The sequence below is a fragment of the Acipenser ruthenus genome, chromosome 6 (genome assembly GCF_902713425.1).
Source record: "Acipenser ruthenus chromosome 6, fAciRut3.2 maternal haplotype, whole genome shotgun sequence".
Classification (NCBI taxonomy): domain Eukaryota; kingdom Metazoa; phylum Chordata; class Actinopteri; order Acipenseriformes; family Acipenseridae; genus Acipenser; species Acipenser ruthenus.
The window spans coordinates 15,288,538-15,312,405 of NC_081194.1; the positions used below are offsets into that span (position 1 = coordinate 15,288,538).

A 23,868-nucleotide genomic window follows, 5' to 3' on the forward strand; every position below is an offset into this window, starting at 1 on the left:
ACAAAATGTGGTGAAGGAAAACCAGGCGGTACAATAAGAAGAACGAGTGGAAGGGCAGGATGTTTGTGTTGCGGAGTTTGGCAGCTGAGGTGGCAGCTGGAGCTGAATGAATATATGAAATCGACTGCTGAGTTGATTCCGGAAACTACTCAGCAGTCGGCAGAGAGATGAGATGCCGACCATCCTACGTGTTAGTTAATACTGGATCGATCAGCGGTTTGCTACCATCATGTCTGCTTGGAATGGAAAAGGTGAACTCACATTTGGAGATTTGAGTTTCACAACTCCAGTCATTCTCTTAATAATGGAACTCCTTAACTCATAAATCAAGACATATTTGGATTTGATGAATAAAAGTTAATATTGGTAGCAATAAAGTTAAGAATCCCTCAGAGTGACAACGAACTCCAGGAATTGATAGAAAGTTTGGAGTGTGCGAGATTCGCAGCGATAGCAAACCAGCTTAAATTACGTAGAGCTTGTGGTGTTATGCTGCCGTCTAGAGGTTGTGATTGTAATTAAAACAGTTAGTGATGTACATAAATAAGTTAATGTAGGTCTACAAGAGAAGTCTGCAGTATTTAGATGTCACAGTTCAGCGAGTTGAACTCGCTCTCATGTTGCAGAAGCGCAGCAGCAGGAAACAGAAGACTGTAGTAGTGAGGCACAGGCTCGCAGTGCCTGTTAAAGCTGCCTGGTCGCCATGGCAACTTACCACTCCCAGTAGTCACTCAATGAGGCGCTGCCGTGGTAACCATGGTCTGTGAGGCGCTGGTGGAAAAGAGTTTCAGTACAGCAGTGTCGTTGGAGCCAGTCTATCTGATGAAAACGTGGATCAAGTTGAGTAATGAAGCTGCGCTTTGAATGAATAGAGAAGCTGAATGATGAGAAGAATCACCTGAGCAGGTAGAAAAATAGTTGATAATATCTTGGCAGCGCTGTGCAGAGAAATGACCTGCAGTAAAAGGAGCGAGGTTTTAAATATTGGTGAAGATGTTAAGCTGAAGCATGAATGACGGAGTCTGAGCGTTTGCTTCAAAACAAAACAAAAAACACAAGACCCAAAAAACAAAAAACAAACACAAGACCCAAAAAACAAAAAAACAAACACAAGACAAAGAGGGGAAGTAGTGCTAGGTTAATATAGGAAAGAGGGGGAGATTATCAGGCGAAGCTGCCAAACGGAACTCCCGGCGCTGCCCTGGCCACGCCCCTTGACTGACGTGGCAAGCCCTGCGCGATGCTATTTAGAGATGACTAGAAATGAGCTGCCCCCCCTCCCCCCCAACTGAATGTGATTGAGCTGGCTGATCACTTCCCCAAGGCGGAGCGTGGCTGAGGAAAGCCAGAGTGGACGGCATAGAGAAATGAGGTAAACAGGGAATAACGCAGTGAGAACGCTCTCTATGGCATCCCCCGAATTACGCCTAAAGGCTAACATTAAAATAAATAAATAAATAAAAAGAATCGGAAGTCAATTTGTACTAGATTGCTCAGCAACTGGTTCACAGCAGTGGATATCAAACTGCTCTCTGTTTATCCACAGAGGGGTTGCACAATATGTGGGCAGCAGTGTGGAGTAGTGGTTAGGGCTCGGGACTCTTGACTAGAGGGTCGTGGGTTCAATCCCAGGTGGGGGACACTGCTGCTGTACCCTTGAGCCAGGTACTTTACCTAGATTGCTCCAATAAAAACCCAACTGTATAAATGGGTAATTGTATGTAAAAAATAATATAATTGTATGTAAAAATAATGTGATATCTTGTAAGAATTGTAAGTCGCCCTGGATAAGGGCGTCTGCTAAGAAATAAATAATAATAATAATAATAATAATGTGGCAATGTGAGCTTCCATACACTAGCAGGAGAGCCTTCCTCAAGTCTACCACTGAGGGACAACACTCTTCTGGGTCTGATCAACAGAGCTGACCAAAAAAATAAAAAAAGTAGATCTGCAGACAAAATAATCAAATAACAATGGCCTTAAACTGTTCATTCAGAACTTGAGGTTTAAATGATATTAATAGATAACACTGTTTGTTGCAGGCTTTTACAATATTATTCTCACTAGAAGGACCAAGAATGATAAAGTGCAATTTCCAGTAATACTAGTTATAACCACAAAAAAGAATACGTGTTTGTTTTGCTATATAGACTAGACAGGGACTTACTCTACAAAATACCCTCCAGAGTCAGTCACCATGACAATTGTTGGTCTTTAATTCTTAGAATCTGTACAGTATTTAAAAAATAACATATTGTACCATATAATTACCTCACAACTGAATAAGAATTTAGATTTCAGGCCTAATAAGTAGGGAAAAACATGTTTATCTAATAGTTTTAGAAATATATATATATATATATATATATATATATATATATATATATATATATGCAGGCTTAAAAGAAACACTGCATTGCAATTTGTTGTTTAGGAATTAAGCAAGCGTTTCTCCTTGTGACACCCAGCAACCTAAGCTGCATACCATAAGCTTTTATAAAATCCATATGAAAACCAGGCTAAACTTGGTAACTAAGCGAAACATGTTAAAGTTATTGTATGTTTGACTGAACTATCAAAATCGTTCCAATATCAGTTGTTTACTCTTTTATGTATGTTTTAAACATCTTAATCTTCAGCCTGGTTTTCTGGCAAAGTCACATATGTAAAAGCTGTAGATATTTTGAAGTTGCAAATCCTCCACCAAAGCATTAATTGCATGATTTGTGTAACTATTCACTTTCTCTAGATTTGAATCAATGTGTTACTGCACTTGCAGTCCAAACTGAAGACATTTTGCTGTTGGTTCTGAAAAAGTTGCTTACCATAGTGCACAGTACTTTTAAATTAATTAAACTATTTGTTATACTTCCTTCTTAACAATACCACTGAAATTAAACAAATTAAACAAAATGACTACAGTTGGATTGCAGTTTTGTACGTTTCATTTCTAAATTAGTGTACTACGTTTGGGTTAGGTGGTAAAAAAAAAGATGGAGTCTTACCATACTGAATATCCCCTTTAAAAAATAAAATTATTTACCATTAATAAAAAATACATTCTGTATTAAATGGAAAGTTTAATTTTAAATATTTTAGAGATTTGTCATTTCTAATGAAAATGTCATACCTGTTTTTATAAAGTCACCTAAAATGGGATACAGAAAAAAAAGAAACATATTGAGAAATTCTGACTCCAATTATTCAGTCAATGAAATCCCTTGCACTAAATGTGTACTATGAAAAGCTGTTGATAAATGACACATTTTTAATCAAGAAGCAATTATAAAAAACACAGTTTCAATTCCATATTTTGTTTATGCTCCTGGAATAATTGAACAGTACATTGTTTGTTTTCCCTACATAACAAAACAAAAAACATTTTTCTGACAAAACCATTAAAATATATATATATATATATATATATATACATATATATATATATATATATATATATATATATATATATATATATATATATATATATATATATAAACAATAAAACCCTGAGAAAAGGAAAGTCATTCAAGATGCATTACCACTTTTAAAATACTTTTCAGCAATTAATAATTCAAATTTAGAGGATCTGGTTCATGCATCGATTTTGGTTTTGCTTATATTGTTCATCTAGCCATTGCCCTAAGGAGCAAGGTGTATTGCACTAGTGACAGTACTCTCGTCTACATATGAAGACCCTATTTTAGAGCATGCACAAAGGCCATTTTTATGAGTGGAATAACCAGTTGTAAATGTATACAACTATCAAGAAACAATTTATTTACAGAAAGAAGCAGTTAAATGATAGGTCTTAATAGTTTCTTGCTAGTGTATACATTTGCTTCAAAGCAGGACCCTTCAGTAAGACTAGGAGCTTCTAGACATGTCAGCACGAACAAGGGCACTAAAATTAGCTGGCTCTCAATTGTATTAAAACCTTGATAACATATGCGAGAATCATATTACAAGTGTAATTTTGTAAATACAGTTTGATATACTTAAAGAAACGTAATGAAGACATTGAGAAATAATGTCACTCAAAACGTTTGTCTTTAAGTACTGTACTGTATTTTGACATTTGTATGTATACTGTTCATAAGTTAATGAAACAACATGACAGATTGATAAGTTTGGTACACTGTAAATGTAATTACATGTATGATGATATACTAGTACTGTAGATAAAGTACATAGGTATTTAAAATAGTGTTACCACATTTTGTTGAAGGGTAATACATCTTTACATTTTGAAAAACAGATGAGTTAAAGATGTAAAATGGAAGAGAATGACAAAACCAAATATTGAATGAACTGAGAAAGAAATAAGACACAAGAAGCTTACCGAACTCATGCAGTAAAAAAGCTGTCAAGAAAACCAACATACAGAGAACATAAATAAAGAGAGCATTAGAAATCAAAGCAGAAAAAACAGATAGGGAACAAAAGCCACTGCCATAATAAATAAATCATACCAGAGTTTAACATGCATTTAAATCAATTAGAAATGTATGTTGAGCCAGTTATTTGACATTCAAATATATGAACATAAATAATCTTTTTTTAGTCTGCTTCACAAGTACTGAATGCCAATTACATAACCTACATTGTATATTCTGTTTATTAAAGGGTGTCAATCTGTATGCCACAGTTCATCACAATAACTACAATACATTTGCATGTAATAATAACTTGTTTTTAGAAAGAAATCAAAATGAAAGAGTGCAGACCCAAATAAACAAACAACTGTGATGTGTTGTTATTAAAAAATGTAATAGGAAGTTTGTGAACATGTTCATCATGTAAAATATAGACTGTGCTTACTGTTAGCACTATTAGGGTTTTATGTTAGTCGAATGGACACATCTGCAGATGAGTGAGCTTTTATTAAATTTAGAGCTAGGGGTTAGGACTCCCACACATCCTTTTATAGTGTACAGAGCACTGGATACACCTGCATCTTGAATGCTAAAAAGAGCAGTGGGGGACATTGGAGAACACAGCATCCTTCTTCATGCTTGCATAGTTCTGTTTAATCAGCCACGTTTACCCATGAGATCTGCCTTGTTTTCTACTATTTATTTAATTGATATGCTTTTTTTTCTTTATTTTTTAACAAAATCCAAAGGGGAGTGAGTTGCAGAGACAACATGGCTAGATTTATCACAGTCTTTATAATAAATGCAATGCAATTAGCATTCGTGAAAAAAAAATAAAACTGTAATGTTACATAACTAGTAACAGGACTACTAGCTGTTTGTTACTTATTTTCTAAGATTAACAGTTTGAGTATTCTCCAACTAACTGGAGTAAATTGGATTTCGGTGTAAAGATATTGATAAATGTGGCCCATTATGTTAAATCGGAAGTATTTCTGTAAGAAAAGAAAATAATGTATGTATGGGATTTTTCTTTTTTGTATGTGTGTATGTATTTAATTTTTCTATCGGACTTAGTCAGAAAGGAACAGTAAAACATAAATATGCTCTGAAGAAGAAAAATAATCTGAATTTTATAGCTGCCGCAAACGGTTCACTTCAGAGCTGTTTTAATACAGTGGTTATAAGTTCAAACGAATGAAACTCCAGACTTTAATTAGTTTGCTTGTTCATGCAGCATGTACTTGTGTAATATATTGAGTACGTCAGTAGAATAGCCAACTGTGGCGTTAGTGTCCAATGTACAGTTAGTGGACAAAAAAATGGAAACACCTGGGTAAATGAGGGACACCAAGTACATTGAAAGCAAGGGCTTCCACACAGGTGTGGCTCATGTGTTAATTAAGCAAATAACATCCCAGCATGCTTAGGGTCACGTATAAAAATGCTGGACAGGCCTGGTTGCCTATAATTATGGCTAGCATGGCTGCAAGAGGAGACCTCAGTGACTTTGAAAGAGGGGTGATTGTTGGGGCGCGTTTGGCAGGAGCTTCAGTGACCAAGACAGCTCAACTTGCTGAAGTTTCACAAGCAACGGTGTCTAAGGTGATGTCGGCATGGAACTCAGAGGGAAAGACATCCTCAGCAAAGGGCAACAGTGGGTGGAAGCGCATACTCCAGCATCATGATATCCGTGCATTAATTCGAAGTGCAAGGCAAAACAGGTGAGCAACTGCAGATCAATTGACTGCAAATTTCAACCTGGGGCGCAAGCAGCCAGTTTCATCAAAAAACGGTCCGCCGAGAACTCCACAGAGTGGGATACCATAGTGGCCCAACGCCCTATTAAGTGACTTTACATTGGTGTTTCCATTTTTGTGTCCACTACCTGTAAGTATCTTATTATTCAAAGTCGCTCTGGTTTTAAATTCAATTTAAATTAAACCTGCTAACTGAAAAATTTGGAATTGATCCAGCTCTACGCTGTGGTAACAGAAGGATTAAGTACCTCATCTGTAACCTTTCTTGTAAGAGACAAAGTAATAATCTAATAATTAGTCAAAAAAAATGTGCTGTAATTATTTTCCAGCAAGCAGCCTTTATTTTTTTCTAAAAGACTGGAGGAGTATTCTAATGGAAAAGTAGTGAATAACATGTTATTTGTATACTAATTTTTTGGAACTGTTCCATGTTTGAAGTTGTTCAGAACTGCTACCCTGTAGAGACAGATTGTTGCACAGGGATTGGAAAAATAACAAAAAATGACTAATCATCCCTTATAAAAATAAAGTATTTTTGCAATTTTACCTTGCTTTTCTCATGGTTATACTATGCATTTACCATAGTTTATCCTGGGGTGCCTTACTTATTAATATGATTTACTATACCTTGTTATTCTTTACAATGCTTACCTATACTTTACCAAGCTTTCACTATGCTTTATTATACTGCTATGCTTTTACTGTGGCAAATTTTTATAAGGGATACTTCACAAACTAAGCTGTCTCAATTTGTGAACAAATAAATGTGACAATAACATAAACATCTGTACTACTGGCTTCTCTCAAACAGCTGAAATAGATATGTATAAATGACTAAACAAATGGCTTACAGGTAAACTAAGCCCTGTGCCTCTTGCATTTAAATATTTGCTTCAGCACATCATTGGAATAATGTCATCTAGAGACGTGTTGTAAATGATTAATTACCTTAACAGTTTACAGCCGGAATACACAGAGACAGTTAATACATATTAAACAATCATTTTTTGAATAATAATTCTTTATTAGCAGTGGGGAATCTTCAGATCTCGATTTAGGTCATTTTTTTAAATGAATCTTCTCAAATGCTCTAAGCTTCTTAATTAAACGTTCACTGAGAAGGCTCACAACATAGCTACTGTATACTAATGTATAAACATTTTAAAAAACATCTGCTTTAATGCTGATGACATATATTTATATTTAGAACATAAGAACATAAGAAAGTTTACAAACGAGAGGAGGCCATTCAGCCCATCTTGCTCGTTTGGTTGTTAGAAGCTCATTTATCCCAGAATCTCATCAAGCAGCTTCTTGAATGATCCCAGGGTGTCAGCTTCAACAACATTACTGGGGAGTTGGTTCCAGTCTCCCACAATTCTTTATGTAAAAAAGTGCCTCCTATTTTCTGTTCTGAATGCTCCTTTATCTAATCTCCACTTGTGACCCCTGGTCCTTGTTTCTTTTTTCAGGTCGAAAACATCCCCTGGGTCGACACTGTCAATACCTTTTAGAATTCTGAATGCTTGAATCAGATCGCCACGTTGTATTGTTTGTTCAAGACTGAATAGATTTGATTCTTTCAGCCTGTCTGCATACGACATGCCTTTTAAACCCAGGATAATTCTGGTCGCTCTTCTTTGCACTCTTTCTAGAGCAGCAATATCCTTTTTGTAGTGAGGTGACCAGAACTGAACACAATATTCTAGACGAGGTCTTACTAATGCATTGTAGACTTCCCTTGACTTAAATTCAACACTTTTCACTATATATCCAAGCATTTTGTTGGCCTTTTTTTATAGATTCCCCACATTGCCTAGATGAAGACATTTCTGAGTCAACATAAACTCCTGGATCTTTTTCATAGATTCCTTCTTCAATTTCAGTATCTCCCATATGGTATTTATATTGCCTGCGTGCAGTACCTTACACTTGTAGGGATTTTAAACTGAAAATGTTTGCCTGGTGGTTTCACAGACCCTGAGTACTACTTTACCTAAAGTAATGTTAGTGTTAATCAGGTAACATTAAGATAAGTGCTAATCAGGGTCTGTAAAAACAAGTGTTATTACACCACATTAATGAAGTAAATTTGAATTGATGAACTGTTTATCGTAACATGTTTAAGACGATTTTGCACCTGACATGAGATTATTGTTTTGTTTGTACAGAGAGAAGATACTGTAAAGAATGAGCAGAGCAAGCCAGAGAAGAAAGGCAGGGTGAGAGTAGAGACACAAACAAGAGAGAAGAAAAGTTCTCCAGTGGTTCATTTTTGTCATTATTACTGATATGTCTTATTGTACTCTCACACCTGTCCATCCTCGTCTTTTCCATATCGGCTCTGCAAGCTCAACGTAGAAATAGGACTGTTTGTCATACTCCTCGCGGTCAAGAATTTTAATGGTAATGGTCTTCCTGTGGGGACACAAGACAAGTTCAAACAATGGGTTGAAATCACACATACATACACACACATGCATCAAATTCAACAGTGTCGATGGTTAGTGAGATGTCATGATGGGAAGCAGCCTGTCCCACATCCATTCACATCATCTTGGTGTTAAAACAAGGGGGTGAACCTTTTACCAAGTTTAAATGCGCCATCTTGGGTGTAAGTAACAGGTTTATAGTATTTCCCAATATAGCTATCAAAAAAAAAAAAAAAATATATATATATATATTTTTATACTGTGTCTGGAACAACAGTTTTACATTAGGGAGCTTTTAGAAGCATTTATTACAAAAAAAATACATTTGGAGCTTTTTGGGATTATGTGAAAGGATATCAAGTACCTTTTATTCTAAATAAGATCTTACAAGCGCATAATACATTTTATAAAAGGCGCTATGTTTTAGCAGTTGTTATATAGCACACAAGCACAATGGTTCAGCCAATGAGAAGCTGTTGGTTTTCCCGCCTTGTGTGATGTCACCTAGACGTGTGAATGCTGTGGGTCAGGCCAGGTGAGGCTGGGTGAGACAGGTCAGGCAGTGAGGCCTAGGCCTCAGTGCAGATCCCCCACCTTTCTTCTCACTCATCTCCACCAGACGGGGCTCCCCAACCTCGACGAAGAAGTTCTTGTTTTTCTCATACTCCTCATCATCAATTACTTTGATCTTTATTATTTTGCTGAAATAGAAAGAAAGAACAGAGATTGCAGGAACAAAGTGAGGAAAAACAGACAGAAAATAAGACGGACAAGGAGAAGTGCTGCTGGTGCTGCTCCCAAGAAGTCAGAAAAATCAGTTTAAAAAAAAAAAATGAGGCTAAAGTTAAAGTTGGGAGGGAGAGGAGGGAGTTGAAGAATGTCAAAAACTTGAAATAAAAAATAAAATACGATGGGCATGTCTAATACTGCTCTGATAGAATATAGGTGTGTCTGTCAGAAGCATTTTTGCTCAGTACATACTACATAACAGTATTAATGTGACATGTTATTGAACTAGGAAGATGGGTTATTATATTAAAAACGAGTTAGCTCATGACATGTGCCCCTATTAACACTTGTGCTACCTGCCAATGGTGTTCTGTTGTGGTATGTAGTTTATTTTCCATAATTTTAAAGAAGCAGAAAAGAACTGCAACCTTTTTCTCAGTTTAAAGACACACTGACCTGGAGAGTACAGCAGCATAGTCTGTAAACCTTTCCTCTTATCTAGAGGTTTGGATAATTGAAAAGTCTACATGACAAGTTGCATTAAACTGCTACCAGTTATTGAGGCGTCAGTTTGTGATATATTAAGAATTGTTATTTTGCCTTCTTGCATTGAGCTTCAAGTTGTAATTCTTCATAAGGCTAAGAACATTAGCTTGGACAACACTTCTATTTACACATCTAACAAACTGATGGAGTCGGAACAATTGAGCATCAGCTAATTTGGAAGGAGATCAATAGTTTTCTCTACAAGACCCATTAGAAGTGCAAACTCATGTATCTGCCTAATAAAAGATTATTATTAGAAGCTATTTTTTTTTTTTTTACCTCTAGGCAGTCAGAAGTGTCTTAAGTAATTTAAAAAAATGCCTGACTATGGTCATTATTTAAATTAAATATTTGAGAAAGAAACATGTTGGGTTGAGATTCCCGTTTAGAATGCCAACCCAACAAGCTCCTCCATTTACTACATAGGTCTTTAATGTGCAGTTTTGAACTAAACACTTTACAGCAAACATATATTATCCTCCCAAAACATGATAAGTGGTACCTCATGAAAGTGTCCTTGCCTTCCTGTCAGGAATGTTGTTACTGTTACATTTTCTACGCTACGCCATTTCACCTTAGCTGTGTCTTTGGGGTTAAAGTATGTACTGGCTGTACTGTACTGTACTTTCATTCGATTGGGGAAGGAGATAGTTGGTTAATGGAAGGAAAGAAGGTGTTAAAGTGTGTCTCTCTCCTTGTGAAAACTGCCAAGGAAACGCAAAACAACACAATTGAAAAGCAAGGCCTGCAAACAGATCCTACTGCTGTACCAGATATTAAAATGAAAACGTTTGCTACACGATTTCTTTCAGCACTGCATACTCGAGACCTACAGTACAAAGTCAGTTATTTTGTTAACTATAACCACTTCAGAGCAGCACGGTCCCATTATCATTTTTTTTTTATGTCCCACTAATATATACATCTTTGGTGTTTTTTTTTTCTACATTCTTCCATAGTTTAGCTTATGTGCACTGAGATTCATCAGCAGGAAGACTGTTTATTTCTGTTTGTATAACAAGGCCATTTCAGCAGCAGTGACCCGCACTTTCTGGCCTCCAGGAACATTCTTGCCACTGTGGCATTCTGGCTGCTGCTAAACAGTTTCACTCCTGCTACTACTACTGTCAGACTAAAAAAAAAGGATATATCTTTTGTTATGCTGATAACATTTTACATGAACTATGCAAACATGTAGATCTAATATTTTACCATGGGCTCATAATATACAACAAAAAGCACAGCTGAACTGTCAGTCATTAGGACACTGGATTTCCACAATCTCTGTCTCACCACTAATTCTCCACCTCCAATCAAGTTGATACATTATTGTCAATTTAACAAATACTGCATAACATAAGGATATATGTCATTAAAAATCTCTTTGGGTATATGATTGTCTCTGCAGGAGATTCAGGGTATCAAACAGGGTGTATTTACAATGCTCCCCAGCTGATATCAAACATTTACTGTACATGGCAGGAATACCGAACAAGAAAGTATTACTTTCCTGACAGGTTTTTGTACTTACTGGAAAAATTAGGTAATAGAGTGCTATCTGTGTCAGATCTAAACAAAAGGGTTGAATCCATAGCAGGGACTTATTTGGGGTTTAAGTTTATTTCACTGTTACCTTCCATTTCCATTCACAGGGATTTATCAGATTGATATTGATCTGGAGCCGAAGGCTGCCAGTACTCATCTATACCATATATACCTGCTTACAGAAGACCACTGTTCACTAAACTGTCTCCAAGCCAAGCACTAATCAAAGAGCTTCTAAAACAAATGTCAGTGGCAGCACTTTACTGATGTTATTTCAGATACAGAAGAAAAGGAAAGCAGGAATACATTATTCATGCTCTGACTTGTGAGTCCCCATGGACCCCTCATACATCTCTGTAATGTCTTTATTGAGCCTTTACTCTTTGGACACTGCCCAATAAGTTTTCCACAGATGTGCTGAGTAGGTCCTCATTTAAGTCTCGCAGTCCAGTCTCTTAATGACTTTTAAATAATTTTCAATAGAAGTCACATTTATTACTCCACAAGACTTTCAAGACCAAGTTTCCTCACGTGTTAACCATGCTGTTGTCTAACGTATCTCCTTTCATGCTTTCTCTTGTTGGACTGAATGAAAATATATGCTAAAATCCTTAACAACTACAAAGTAATGGTTCTGAACCCTTCTGCAACTCCTAAATGTAACCATCAACAAGGATTATATTTCATATGATTGCTGGGTAGGTTATATAGAAAATTGAAAAAAATATAAATCGGTACAATATAATTTGGCACAGTATTCTGGTGACAATCTCACAAAGTACTCCTGCCGCTACTGTTTGGCAGTGATGCATGTATTGCATTGGCAGTGAAGCCTCTAATTGAAGGAATAGTTGAGATGTGTGTGTAACACACTGTGTACTTTTATCCAGCTGAGAAATCAAACTTACTTTGTCTCTGTGAGGTTCAAAGACCATGTAGTGTAACAATGGATTGTATATTGTATGACTCATATAACTCCAGCTCTACATGAAACTCTCTCCCTGCCCGCCATTGGAAAAACAGAAAGTCACTGCTTTAGACTGTAATAATTGATCTTGATGAAGAGGACCCCCTTTATCTAGGTCTATTATTTACCCCAAGACATCACAGAATGAGTCACACTTTCAACCTTTTGGTAATACTGTATGTAACTCACTGATATCCTCCTTCTAGACACTCACCTTTTTTTATTTACAGAATTGTATTTCCACCCAACCCTATTTGTACAGTATGTGTGTCTCGGGAAATAAGATAAAGGGAGGAAAAGATAACGACTATCACCTGTATTTTCCCTTCCACCTACACACAAATGTGTTTCTCTCGTTTTCCCTATCCTGTTATTTGCAAAGCAGCTGTCAGCGCAGCACAGATTAATAATTGTATAATACTGCCTTTGTAACACAACCAGACAAAAGACGGAGGACAGAATAAAACATAAAAATCACTGTAAAATAAAAATGATAAATTTACAAACTAACTGAAGCTGACAACAGCAAAAAAAAAAAAAAAAAAAGCCATAAAAAGTACTAAACGTATTTCAAAAAGAAATAATGAATAAAAGTTCCATTGCCAGCAAACATCGCTTTTAGAAATAATTATCAACTGGCAGAAACCAAAACGGTCACTCTGTGTCCCAATTAAGCGCCTTCTGGGGGCCACAAACAATTTAAGTGGCTCCCTAACTCATAAACCCAAGGATTATAACATCATATTTCATTTACTTGTGCTGGAACAATATTTAATAAACACTTTTTACCACCCTAAGTGCTACAATATTCAAAATTTCCAAGGCACAGTGTTTAATGTTATAATGTATCATTCTCAACTTGTCATTGAATGGAAACAAGTATATATTCTTGGTTAAATAAAATTTACATGGAGTGCAGCTAATGTGTAAAGTTTCAGAATAAAGGGGCATTCACACCGGACGTGGCGCGGCAGTAGCAATTGTTTTCAATGAAGGCGGTCACTCAAGTGGCACCGCAGAGCGGCACGCAGGAGATAAACTATTTTCAACTTTCACCACACTGTGCCAGACTTAAACTACCAGCAGCCAATCAGGGGAAAGTAGGTAGCTCCTTTGCGAGGAAGAAATAAAAAAATAACAAAATAAAATAAAACGGAGGAAAAGCTTGTGGTTCTGATTTCAGATTTTCCAGAGTTGTATAATACAAAATTAAGTAGGTTTGAAATCTGCCTTCATCAAACCGGAGCTCCTGTATCAGCTGATGATATTCGCCGTACCTTTTTCTTTTCTAGAGGATGTCATGGACCCACGGCGATCTTACATTTTTTTTCTTTCTCTGGTAGAGCAGGGCGAACGCAATTCTCTTTTTTAAATTATTTTTTTGCTGTTCATTGTTCCAGGTATTGTGTTGTCAGATGCACAGTACCACTGATTGTTTCCACTTTTACAGTTCCACCTCCTCCCCCTGCAAAAATGATGCCTATAACTCACACTGTCTTTGCCTATACCCAGCAAACCAGACAAAACTCACAAAGAAAGAAAGAAAACATCTCCATTTTTAAAAGCAACATGTTTTTATTTTATTTTTGGGGGGATTATGATGATGTGGGGGGATTATGATGGTGTGTGTGTGTGTGTGTGGGGGGGGGGGGGGGGGGGTTAAAGTTAGGTTTTATAAAAAAAAATATATATATATATATATATATATATATAATGTTTCGCTCCTCATTACTTGAAATATTTTTTTTTTACTAAGCTTCCCGCTGGCATTTACTGTTTGTTGCTTGTACATGCAGCTGTGATGTACCAACAGACCGCCCACTGACTTTTTCTTCCGTGTTCGGTGTGAACAGTGGTCTGCGGCGACTGCAGAGCCGCGTGCAAGGAGGCAGCATGCACGCCGCGTCCGGTGTGAATGCCCCTTAAGAGACATGCTTGGTTTGGCAGACAGTGTCAAAATGTAGCCGTTGGCTGAATTTTCAGCACTGTTCAACATTCTCAGAAATGTATGGACAGGGTGGCTCACTAAACCGCAATACTAGTTAAAAGATTATACTCAAAAGATGTAGTTAAAGCTATCATTCCACTGTGGCTGCCATCACTAATTTGCTAGGATATATAAAAGATTACTGTACATACAGTAGTATACACAGACACACGCCGGGGAAGTATTTTCCAAGGAAACAGTAGCAAGAAATAACTTTTTTTTTTACTTCAAAGAGGAAGCCTTTACTTTGTTGCAGCAGTTTATAAAAGCTCAAGGGTTAAACGCCATTCTGCCACTTTGACACGGGAGGCCAGGTCACTTATCCCTGTATTATTATTATTATTATTATTATTATTCATTTCTTAGCAGACGCCCTTATCCAGGGCGACTTACAATTGTTACAAGATATCACATTATACATTATTTCACATTATACAGTTATCACATTATTTTTTTACATACAATTGCCCATTTATACAGTTGGATTTTTACTGGAGCAATCTAGGTAAAGTACCTTGCTCAAGGGTACAACAGCAGTGTCCCCCACTGGGGATTGAACCCACAACCCTCCGGTCAAGAGTCCAGTGCCCTAACCACTACTCCACACTGCTGCCTGTACAAACACACACTGCTGTAGGCTGGCAATGTACATAGTAGGAATTGTCAGGATCCATTTGTCCATTTGTTCTGGAGGACAGCAGTGATTTAACTCACAATACAATTTCTTTCAGACATGACAGCAGCTGTTCAACAGATCCTGACCTCTGATTTTTTCTTTCCCATCCAGGCTTCAGCAAATAAAAGCAATCATAAAATCCTGAGATTAAGTATAATTTTCTAAATTATATTTAATGGCTGCAATTCAAAAAAAGTAAAGAAAAGAAAAACAAACAAAAAATAAATAAACCACAGATTTACTATTACTATTTAACACAAGGCACGTACAGGAGCAGACATTGCAACATGGAGCTTGCAGGCAACAGCTTTCCTTATGCTGATATCTACAATAAGAACACTTAGCATTAACCACTATTTAATTTCTTAGGCATCCTGCAAGGATCACATCACTGTGTTATATTTTACATATTGCAAATGCAAATAACCATTTGAATGAACTAGAGCTATTATAGGGTATTGATATAAACCTTTGTTAAACATAAACCTCTTTCAGAAAACACTGTCAGCTGGGATGAAGTGGTGTCCTTAGTGGTGCCTGTCAGGGCATTTATTTTATTTAACACTTATGCCAAATTGTATTTGCAGCTAATGCTACCGTCTCATGTCCTAATAAACTGTAACTAGTCCAGGCAACAAGAGTGGTACAAAAATGTAAAAGTTGCAAAAGGATGACTTAATGACATTGATAGTAGTTTTAAAATAAGCTATACTTCTTTATGTCCAGTTTTCCTTTTAAATTAAACTACAGTCAGGCATAATCCAAATACCGGTGCCCGACCTGAAATTCCTATAATGAAGAACCTTTGCTCACATAAATTGAATTTAAGCCATTTTCCTGTATTCTTTTCTCTATTATGACTAACAGGTTGCATGCATACTGCCATTCACGTGAACAAGTTCTTCCAAGAGCCATGTTTCCCAGGGCCTTCCACTGCATGTCTTTGAAGACCCACTTCATTTTCATCAATAATTACTGTAAAGGCTTTTAGTTCACATTTGGGGCTACATTTACCACAGGAGCATGGGTCACGAAACAACAATACTATCCTAATGTACTCTCTAAACAGAAATCTCTCACTGCATATCTCCGTCGACAGTGAAGGCAGTGAACCAATGTAATACTTCACTAGCTTCTCTACAGCCAACTTCCCACTTCCCATTGGGTCCAAATAATATTACGCTTCTATTGTAGAAATATTGAAACTTAATATCTAATCTGACAGCAAAACTCATGCTTAATGTACAGGCACTGTACTGTAGTTATCAACATGGATTTAGATACAGCTGTGGATGTCTTGTCTGACCAAATACTTAATTATTTAATTGGCTTAAGAGGGCCAAATAAATAAATGTGGTCCTATTGAAATATGTCCTGCAATAGCTTAATTAAATAAAAAGTACCATCCAAACCACATTGGAAACAGGATGTTCCAACACTTGGAGGCTGTGTGGTCCAGTGGTTAAAGAAAAGGGCTTGTAACCAGGAGGTCCCTGGTTCAAATCCCACCTCAGCCACTGACTCATTGTGTGACCCTAAGCAAGTCACTTAACCTCCTTGTGCTCCGTCTTTCGGGTGAGATGTAGTTGTAAGTGACTCTGCAGCTGATGCATAGTTCACACACCCTAGTCTCTGTAAGTCGCCTTGGATAAAGGTGTCTGCTTAATAATAATAATAATAACACTTGTTTTAGAGTATAAAAAGACACAAAAGTAGCTTTGTTACTTTGTTACCTAATCACCTTCCTTGGTGACGCTATAGTACAAAAGTTTTGCCGACAGTAACTCAGGGATTATTAGGTGGTCAAAAACTCTTCCAAAGCTACTCTGCTTGTCGCTCTGGCATTATGTAAATCTGCGCCTATTTTCAGGACAGATGAGTTAATCGCATGACAAAATACCAAACTAAAATTCAGCTTGATATGATAGCACCACCGTTTACATTTCTACATAGATCTGCTTCATTAGTGTAGCCACTGTTTAGAGTGCATTTACAGTTAGTAAGAAATCAAGTACTGTAGTTAGTTAAACCTTGTCTTTGCGTTTGTCCTTTTGAATTGTTTTAAAATTGATCTGTGACTCATTCTATTATGTTTTATTTAATACTGAAGCATACACGGACCACTCAGTTACAGTTGTGGTTGATGTATTTGAGAATGGCTTCTAAAGAAATCAAGATAAGCACTGGTCAATTGTATTTCAGACAGGGCCTTCTTCGTCACAATGTTTAAATCAGCCTTGAAATTTGAAGCTCAAATTGTGGCGTGCTTTTCTTCCTTTTTTCTAAATTGTGCTTGCTAAGCCTTTCTACATTTATTGTAAACGCAGTCCTTTCTTCTCTGTCATCTGTCACTCCTCAATAGTGTCCTTTGGTAAAACTCTACCTACCTTTCGTTCACTGAAAGCGGCTTTATGAAGCAAATGGCGGACACATTTATTCTAACAGACAGGAACAAAGACAGAAAAATAGAATGCAATTCAGAAGGATTCTTTTTTACTTCAGAAATAGAGTACATTGGCTGGGGGTCCTCAGACAGGATGCCTAAAGTTGTGGGGGAGCTTGAGAGTTTTTTGTTTCTTTGATGTTGGACGTTTGTTCCCACTGGCTCCTGCTGAGAAACGCAGGGAAACGTTTGCTTTTATAAACCAATATAATCTCAGTATACAATACCTTTGGTTGTCATTATTATTTATTTAAAAAATATATATATTTTAAAATGAGTATTTTACTACATAATTTGAATTAATTATCAAACCTTTCAGGAATACGCATTCTAAAGCACGTTCTGTAGGTTGAACCATCAAGCTAAATAGTGAAAGAGAAAGTACGGGCACATACAGTAAAAAGTCAAACGTTAAACAAATTTTCATTTTTAGCAAGATTTAATTTGTGTGAAGTAGGTTTATAACTTTGAAGGGGGAAAAAAAAGTATTTCCATTACAAAAATATATCACAAAAACAGCTGTGCCGGATCCAATTCAGACAGACTGACATTGCGACAGCATCTTTTTTGGGAGGATTTAAGGTCAATTTGAGGCATTATTCCCCAGATGTATTTTTTCCAATGAAATGAGAAGTGCCACAGTTAATATCCATAACACTATACTGCAAGAGGACCTGCAGGGAACAACAATCATAATTGTGACAACCACACATCTCTCCCAGTCTTACAGTTGTAGATTTTTTTTTTTTTTTTTTTTAATATAACCTTGCTGTGGGGTTATTTAACAGCTGTGCCTTAGTAAAGCAACACACAGTGACTCCATTAGACACAGTATTTTCATTATTATTATTTTTTAAATTGCATTGTTTACCTCATATAGTCATATTGGTACATATAATAGCTAGATGATGGAACAGATAACACGAAAACATGATCTGTTAGGTGTTTTTAGGAAATGGTAGTGTAAAACTAAACTGAATACCCTGGCCCAAATTTTAAGAATATCGTTTTACTCAAGTGAAACGTTCCCTTTGTGCAGTGTTTAATCTTCAGAAAACTTGCCAAATATAATGTCTGAGAGACTCATAATGAGGGTTGACTGTAGATGATTGAAAAGTTGCATACATTTAGATTTTGAATTTAGCTAATTTTAATTCAAGGTTATAGAATTGGGCAAAAGCCATCACAATCTCTCAGAATGTAAAGCGTATACTGTATGTACTGTATGTATTGTGGTTGTCAACATTTACATATAGTATTCTAAGCCAGAAGCCCATAGGAATCATTTGGGTTTGAATTGTGCCGTCAGTTTCAGTTATAACAACAAACAGGTAATATATTTAGTAAAAGCAACAAATTAAATTTTTAATTCTAATTGACAACAACAGCCTAAAGTATTAAGGCATCCTGGGTAGTTGCTGTAACGGTAACTGAATTTTAGAAACTGTAGTTCAGGAAGAGGGGCTTTACATAACATGCCATTGTGCTAGGCATCAAGGTATGTACATTGGTTGGCAGGTAGGTGTATACAGTATCATTTGAGTGTGTTTGAAATTGTTCAAATCCTTCCACTCCCACAATCTCCTTCTCTGGCTGCAACCACTTACAGTGCCGTGAAAAAGTATTTGCCCCCTGTCTGATTTTCTGCATTTTTGCATATTTTTCACATTGTATTTGGTCAGATTTTTTTGTGGGTTGTAGTAGTATATAGAGGGAGTCTGAGAGAAAAAATGACACCAAAGTTTGGTGCTTCTTTCATTTGTTTGGTGTGCAAGGTAATCAAACATGCAATCTTCAGGTGTGAAAAAGTTATTGCCCCCCAACCCCCCCCCCCCCCCAGTTAACTCAACCCAATTAAAGGGATAATTAGTGTCAGCTGTTTGAGTACTTTGGTTAACAACCAGGCCTGATTTGGGCCAGCCCTGCCCAATGTATTTGCTTACGATTGTAAGTCGCCCTGGATAAGGGCGTCTGCTAAGAAATAAATAATAATAATATAAATCTGACTAACTTTGGCCCTTCCCATCAGAGTGAAGTTGTCAGCACACAGGTTCTACAGGCACATCATGCCACGAACAAAAGAAATTCCTGAAGACCTCTGGAAAAAAGTTGTTGATGCCTGTCAGTCTGGAAAGAGTTACAAAGCCATTTCTAAGGCTCTGGAGCTCCACCGAACCAGAGTCAGAGCCACATTGTCCAAATGGAGAAAGTTTGGGACAGCAGTGAATCTTCCCAGGAGTGGCCGTCCTGCCAAAATCTCTCCAAGAGCAAGGCGGAAAATCTTCCAGGAATTCACAAAGAACCCTAGAACAACATCCAGGGATCTGCAGGCCTCTCTCGCCTCGGTTAAGGTCAGTGTTCATGACTCCACCATCAGAAAGACACTGGGCAAAAATTGGATTCATGGCAGAGTAGCAAGGCAGAAACCATTGCTCACTAAGAAGAACATGAATGCTCGTCTCAAGTTTGCCAAAAAGCACCTGGATGATCCTCAAGAGTTCTGGAACAATGTTCTATGGACAGATGAGTCAAAAGTGGAACATTTTGGGCCCCGTTATGTCTGGCGAAAACCAAACACTGCATTCCACAGTAAGAACCTCATACCAACAGTCAAGCATGGTGGTGGTAGTGTCATGGTTTGGGGATGCTTTGCTGCATCAGGACCTGGACTCCTTGCCATCATTGAAGGAACCATGAATTCTGCTCTGTATCAGAGAATTCGACAGGAGAATGTCAGGCCATCTGTCCGTGAGCTGAAGCTGAAGCTGAAGCACAGCTGGGTCATGCAACAAGACAATGATCCGAAACACACAAGCAAGTCTACATCAGAATGGTTGAAGAACAAGAAATTTAAAGTTTTGGAATGGTCTAGTCAAAGTCCAGACCTAAACCCCATTGAGATGTTGTGGCAGGACCTGAAACGAGCAGTTCATGCTCGAAAACCCACAAATGTCACTGAGTTGAAGCAGTTCTGCATGGAGGAGTAAGCCAAAATTCCTCCACGGCGCTGTGAGAGACTAATCAATAACTACAGGAAGCATTTGGTTGCAGTTATTGCTGCTGAAGGTGGTGTACCCAGTTATTGAGTCTAAGGGGGCAATTACTTTTTCACACAGGAGCACTGGGTGTTGCATAACTTTCTTTAATAAATAAATAAAATATGTATCAAGTTTTTGTGTTATTTGTTCACTCAGGGTCCCTTTTATCTAATATTAGGTTTTAGTTGAAGATCTGATAACATTCAGTGTCAAAAATATGCAAAAATGCAGAAAATCAGACAGTGGGCAGCACTGTATTGTCTTAGCTTACATTCTCAGCTGCCTCCTCCCTTAGCCAAGCTCATTTGAGACAAATACTCTCTATTACATGCCTTGTATTGGAGAATTTTGTAAAATTTGTTGCAAGGGCTCCTTTTGGACACCAAGAGTCAACATTACTTTGTACTTGTATAATTTAAACTGAATCACATTCATACATAATGTAAGTAACCTTCTATTATATGCACTCAACCCAAACTAAAGGCCACAGGTCTCAGTCATGCACAGTTTGAGAGTCCTGGATAGTAAGAAGCTCTTGTACTTCCATAACAAACTATTCTGTTTGTTTTCAGAGTTCCCTCACACCTATGGCGGAATGTGCAGCAAGACACCGGGTTACTGAAGAGCACAAGCAATTCACTTAGTAACGCTGTGTGCCACGCAAAAAAAACAACCTGAAATCTTGAACAAGTACTCTCATTATACGATTCTAACAACTGGAGTTTCACTTCTCCCTAGCAATCCTTGGACAATAGTGATTGTTCAGTCAATACAGCATCAGGGTACGAGGCAGTGAGCTACACTAGAAACACTATTTTTAGTTAGACACTGATTAGTCCAGACAACCACTATACTCTTCTGTGTAGTCTAAAAAATGACCCACAAATTCCATTCCTGTGTTTGCTGACATAAACACTTAAATAGCGATACATCTTCTTTTTGTTTAATTTCTAATGAAGTGAATTTTAACAAGCGGCTGACATGTTTACTTGTAAGAGTGGGGCTCACTTTACCACACGCGGTAGAGGCACAGCAGAGCTACAGCAGACCGACAGTCCATTCAGGATTTCTTACGTGTACTGCACTCTTGTGGCTTTGCTAGCACAAAAGTATCTGTAATTATTTTCCTCTCCCTCTGACACAATTGCCCATATATGGTGCTTATATGCTATTCTGGATACATCAGAACATAGTGATATACAGTATAAATTATACTTTGCTTCACAGAGAATGGCAGAGCATGGTTTCTAAAATGTCATTAATGATTAAAACATTTCAGGCATTTGTGACTGCGCCAGAATTATGGTTCCTAAACACCATTTTAGTAGAAAAAACAGAAATTCGGAAGTCAATTTTTTGAGGCTTTTTAAAATTCCAGGCAGGTACTGGTTTCATTTCTGCTGAATTAAGCAGTTCTGGGGGGAAAACAGCACAGGGAAAATATTATAGGTTGTTTGGTCAATGAAGGGATACATTCATGAATCAAAATGGGCAGTTCTAGAGTAGGATGAATTACATTGTAACATGGTTAGACATTCTAACTGAGAGGCAGCACTAAATCAGGACTACTACTGGTAAAATGGCTCTTAAAACAATTAAAATATAATGGACTCCAACATAGAAAAGTGTGAAATCATTCACCAGGTTTTCCAGGAGCACACTGCCTTAATTCAATAATGCTGGAGGTCTGAGTTAGTGTTTAAAAGACTAAAAATGAACAGATTAATGCATTACCTTGACTGCAGTGTTACTCTCTAAGCAAATTATTACAGTAATAATTTACAGTAATATTTGACTACAACATGATGTTTCTAATCAACAGTGTCAGAGGTGATTCCTTGTTACTGGAGTCCTGGAAAAGCCACACAAACGTGTAACTCAGAAGCCTGGGCAAAATGAAAACAGTTCCTTATATGAAGCAGTCCATTATTAATAATTTTCTATGAGGCATAGCAAATCAAGTTTCTAAATTAATAAATATTAAGATTTTGGTCTTTTAAAATTATTTAATGTTGCGTCTCTTAGGAGGGAGCAGTCGTATTAGGTGGTCAGTCGTGAGCGTGTCTTGTGAATGTCAGTCTTTGTATGTGTAACCTGTTAGTCATTTGCAATCTGAGTGAAGTATCCTTTACGAAAATAAATATTTATACCTGTCAACACTAGCAAGTTGCTAGTTTCAATACCTCCGTGTTCTTGAGAGAATAACGTGATTGTGGGTGGGGGTAAGCTCGGACCGTCACCCTGTTACACACCATAACACCATTAAATTAAACTAATCAATAATATATGTTTTTTTATATATATAGACCATAAAATTGCTAATGTGCTGCATTAAATATATATTAATAAGAAACATCTGCTACAAATCAAGGATTACTGTACAGTATATCCCGGTAGTTCTTCCATTGTGAGGGCAGGCTATCGTTCCATTAAAAAAAAAAAAAAAAAAAAAAAAAAAAAATTTAGGCCTGCTTTTCAGTCACATATGTGAACACCCAAAGGCGCCTTAAACCGCAAATGCAGACCTAAATATACGGTGGCCCTGAGGCCACCACAGTAGTGTGAATGTATGAGAGAACAGCACTGCAAAAATTCAATAATAATCTTCCTATATGGAATGCAAAAGACTGCTATCTAATCTTATTGATTTATTTTTCTTCAGATCAAATTAGAATCTGACAAAAGAAGCCTGTTTACAAGGACTCTGTATTAATTAACCAAGAGCCTAATTGCTGAATAAATTCTATATTGCTTGACTGTCATTTATATTCTGGTTATAAAACTTTAATAAATAATAATACTTTGGAAAATGTAACACGGAAGTACTGCAACTAAATGGGAGGTGGAAAACAATACAGTACGCGAGAAACATGTTTTCTGGTTCCTGCACAGAAATCCTAAGATCGATTGGAAGAAAATTAACATACTGTAGACCTACTGTGACAAATAAGTAGTCTTGATTTTTACCACCACATAAAAAATGGCTATTGTTTGGGATTTTACAAATATCTGTGGCTTTCCAATATGAAACAAGCCTCCTGGCAATCCTGAACGATTGTTTCCCATACATTCAATAAGTTAATGGTCCAGGATTTTCTGTACCCTGCAATTAGAGTTTTTTTTTCTGACTGGATTGATACCTATAGTATGACCCAAAAGATATCATTTTGAAACCAAGAGCCGATATGGTCATACACAAATTACCAATTCACTGTTTTTATTACCAGAATAAATATACCATCACCACATAAAGTAGAACTGGGGGGCTCCCGAGTGGCACATCCAGTAAAGGTGCTCCACGTGGAGGGCATGATTGCGCTCTATAGTCTGGACGTTGCGAGTTCGAGTCCAGGCTATTCCTATGCCGAC

General features: G+C 37.1%; 1 protein-coding gene across 9 annotated transcripts in view; it reads right to left on the minus strand.

The window, feature by feature from the left end:
- The window catches only part of LOC117411339 (sodium/calcium exchanger 1), a 191,336-nt gene that overhangs the window by 41,730 nt on the left and 125,738 nt on the right, over positions 1–23,868 (minus strand). For 3 of the 9 annotated variants that reach the window (XM_059025070.1, XM_059025071.1, XM_059025069.1), the window contains exons 3-6: positions 9,163–9,269; positions 4,343–4,363; positions 3,134–3,151; positions 3,009–3,023 (exon numbers count right to left, since the gene is read on the minus strand). In XM_059025070.1, the coding sequence (XP_058881053.1) occupies positions 3,009–3,023; positions 3,134–3,151; positions 4,343–4,363; positions 9,163–9,269 (161 nt within the window). Of the gene's footprint in view, positions 1–3,008; positions 3,024–3,133; positions 3,152–4,342; positions 4,364–8,450; positions 8,555–9,162; positions 9,270–23,868 lie in introns of all 9 variants that reach the window. The other 6 variants (XM_034018698.3, XM_034018697.3, XM_059025072.1 and 3 more) reach the window with 5 other exon arrangements.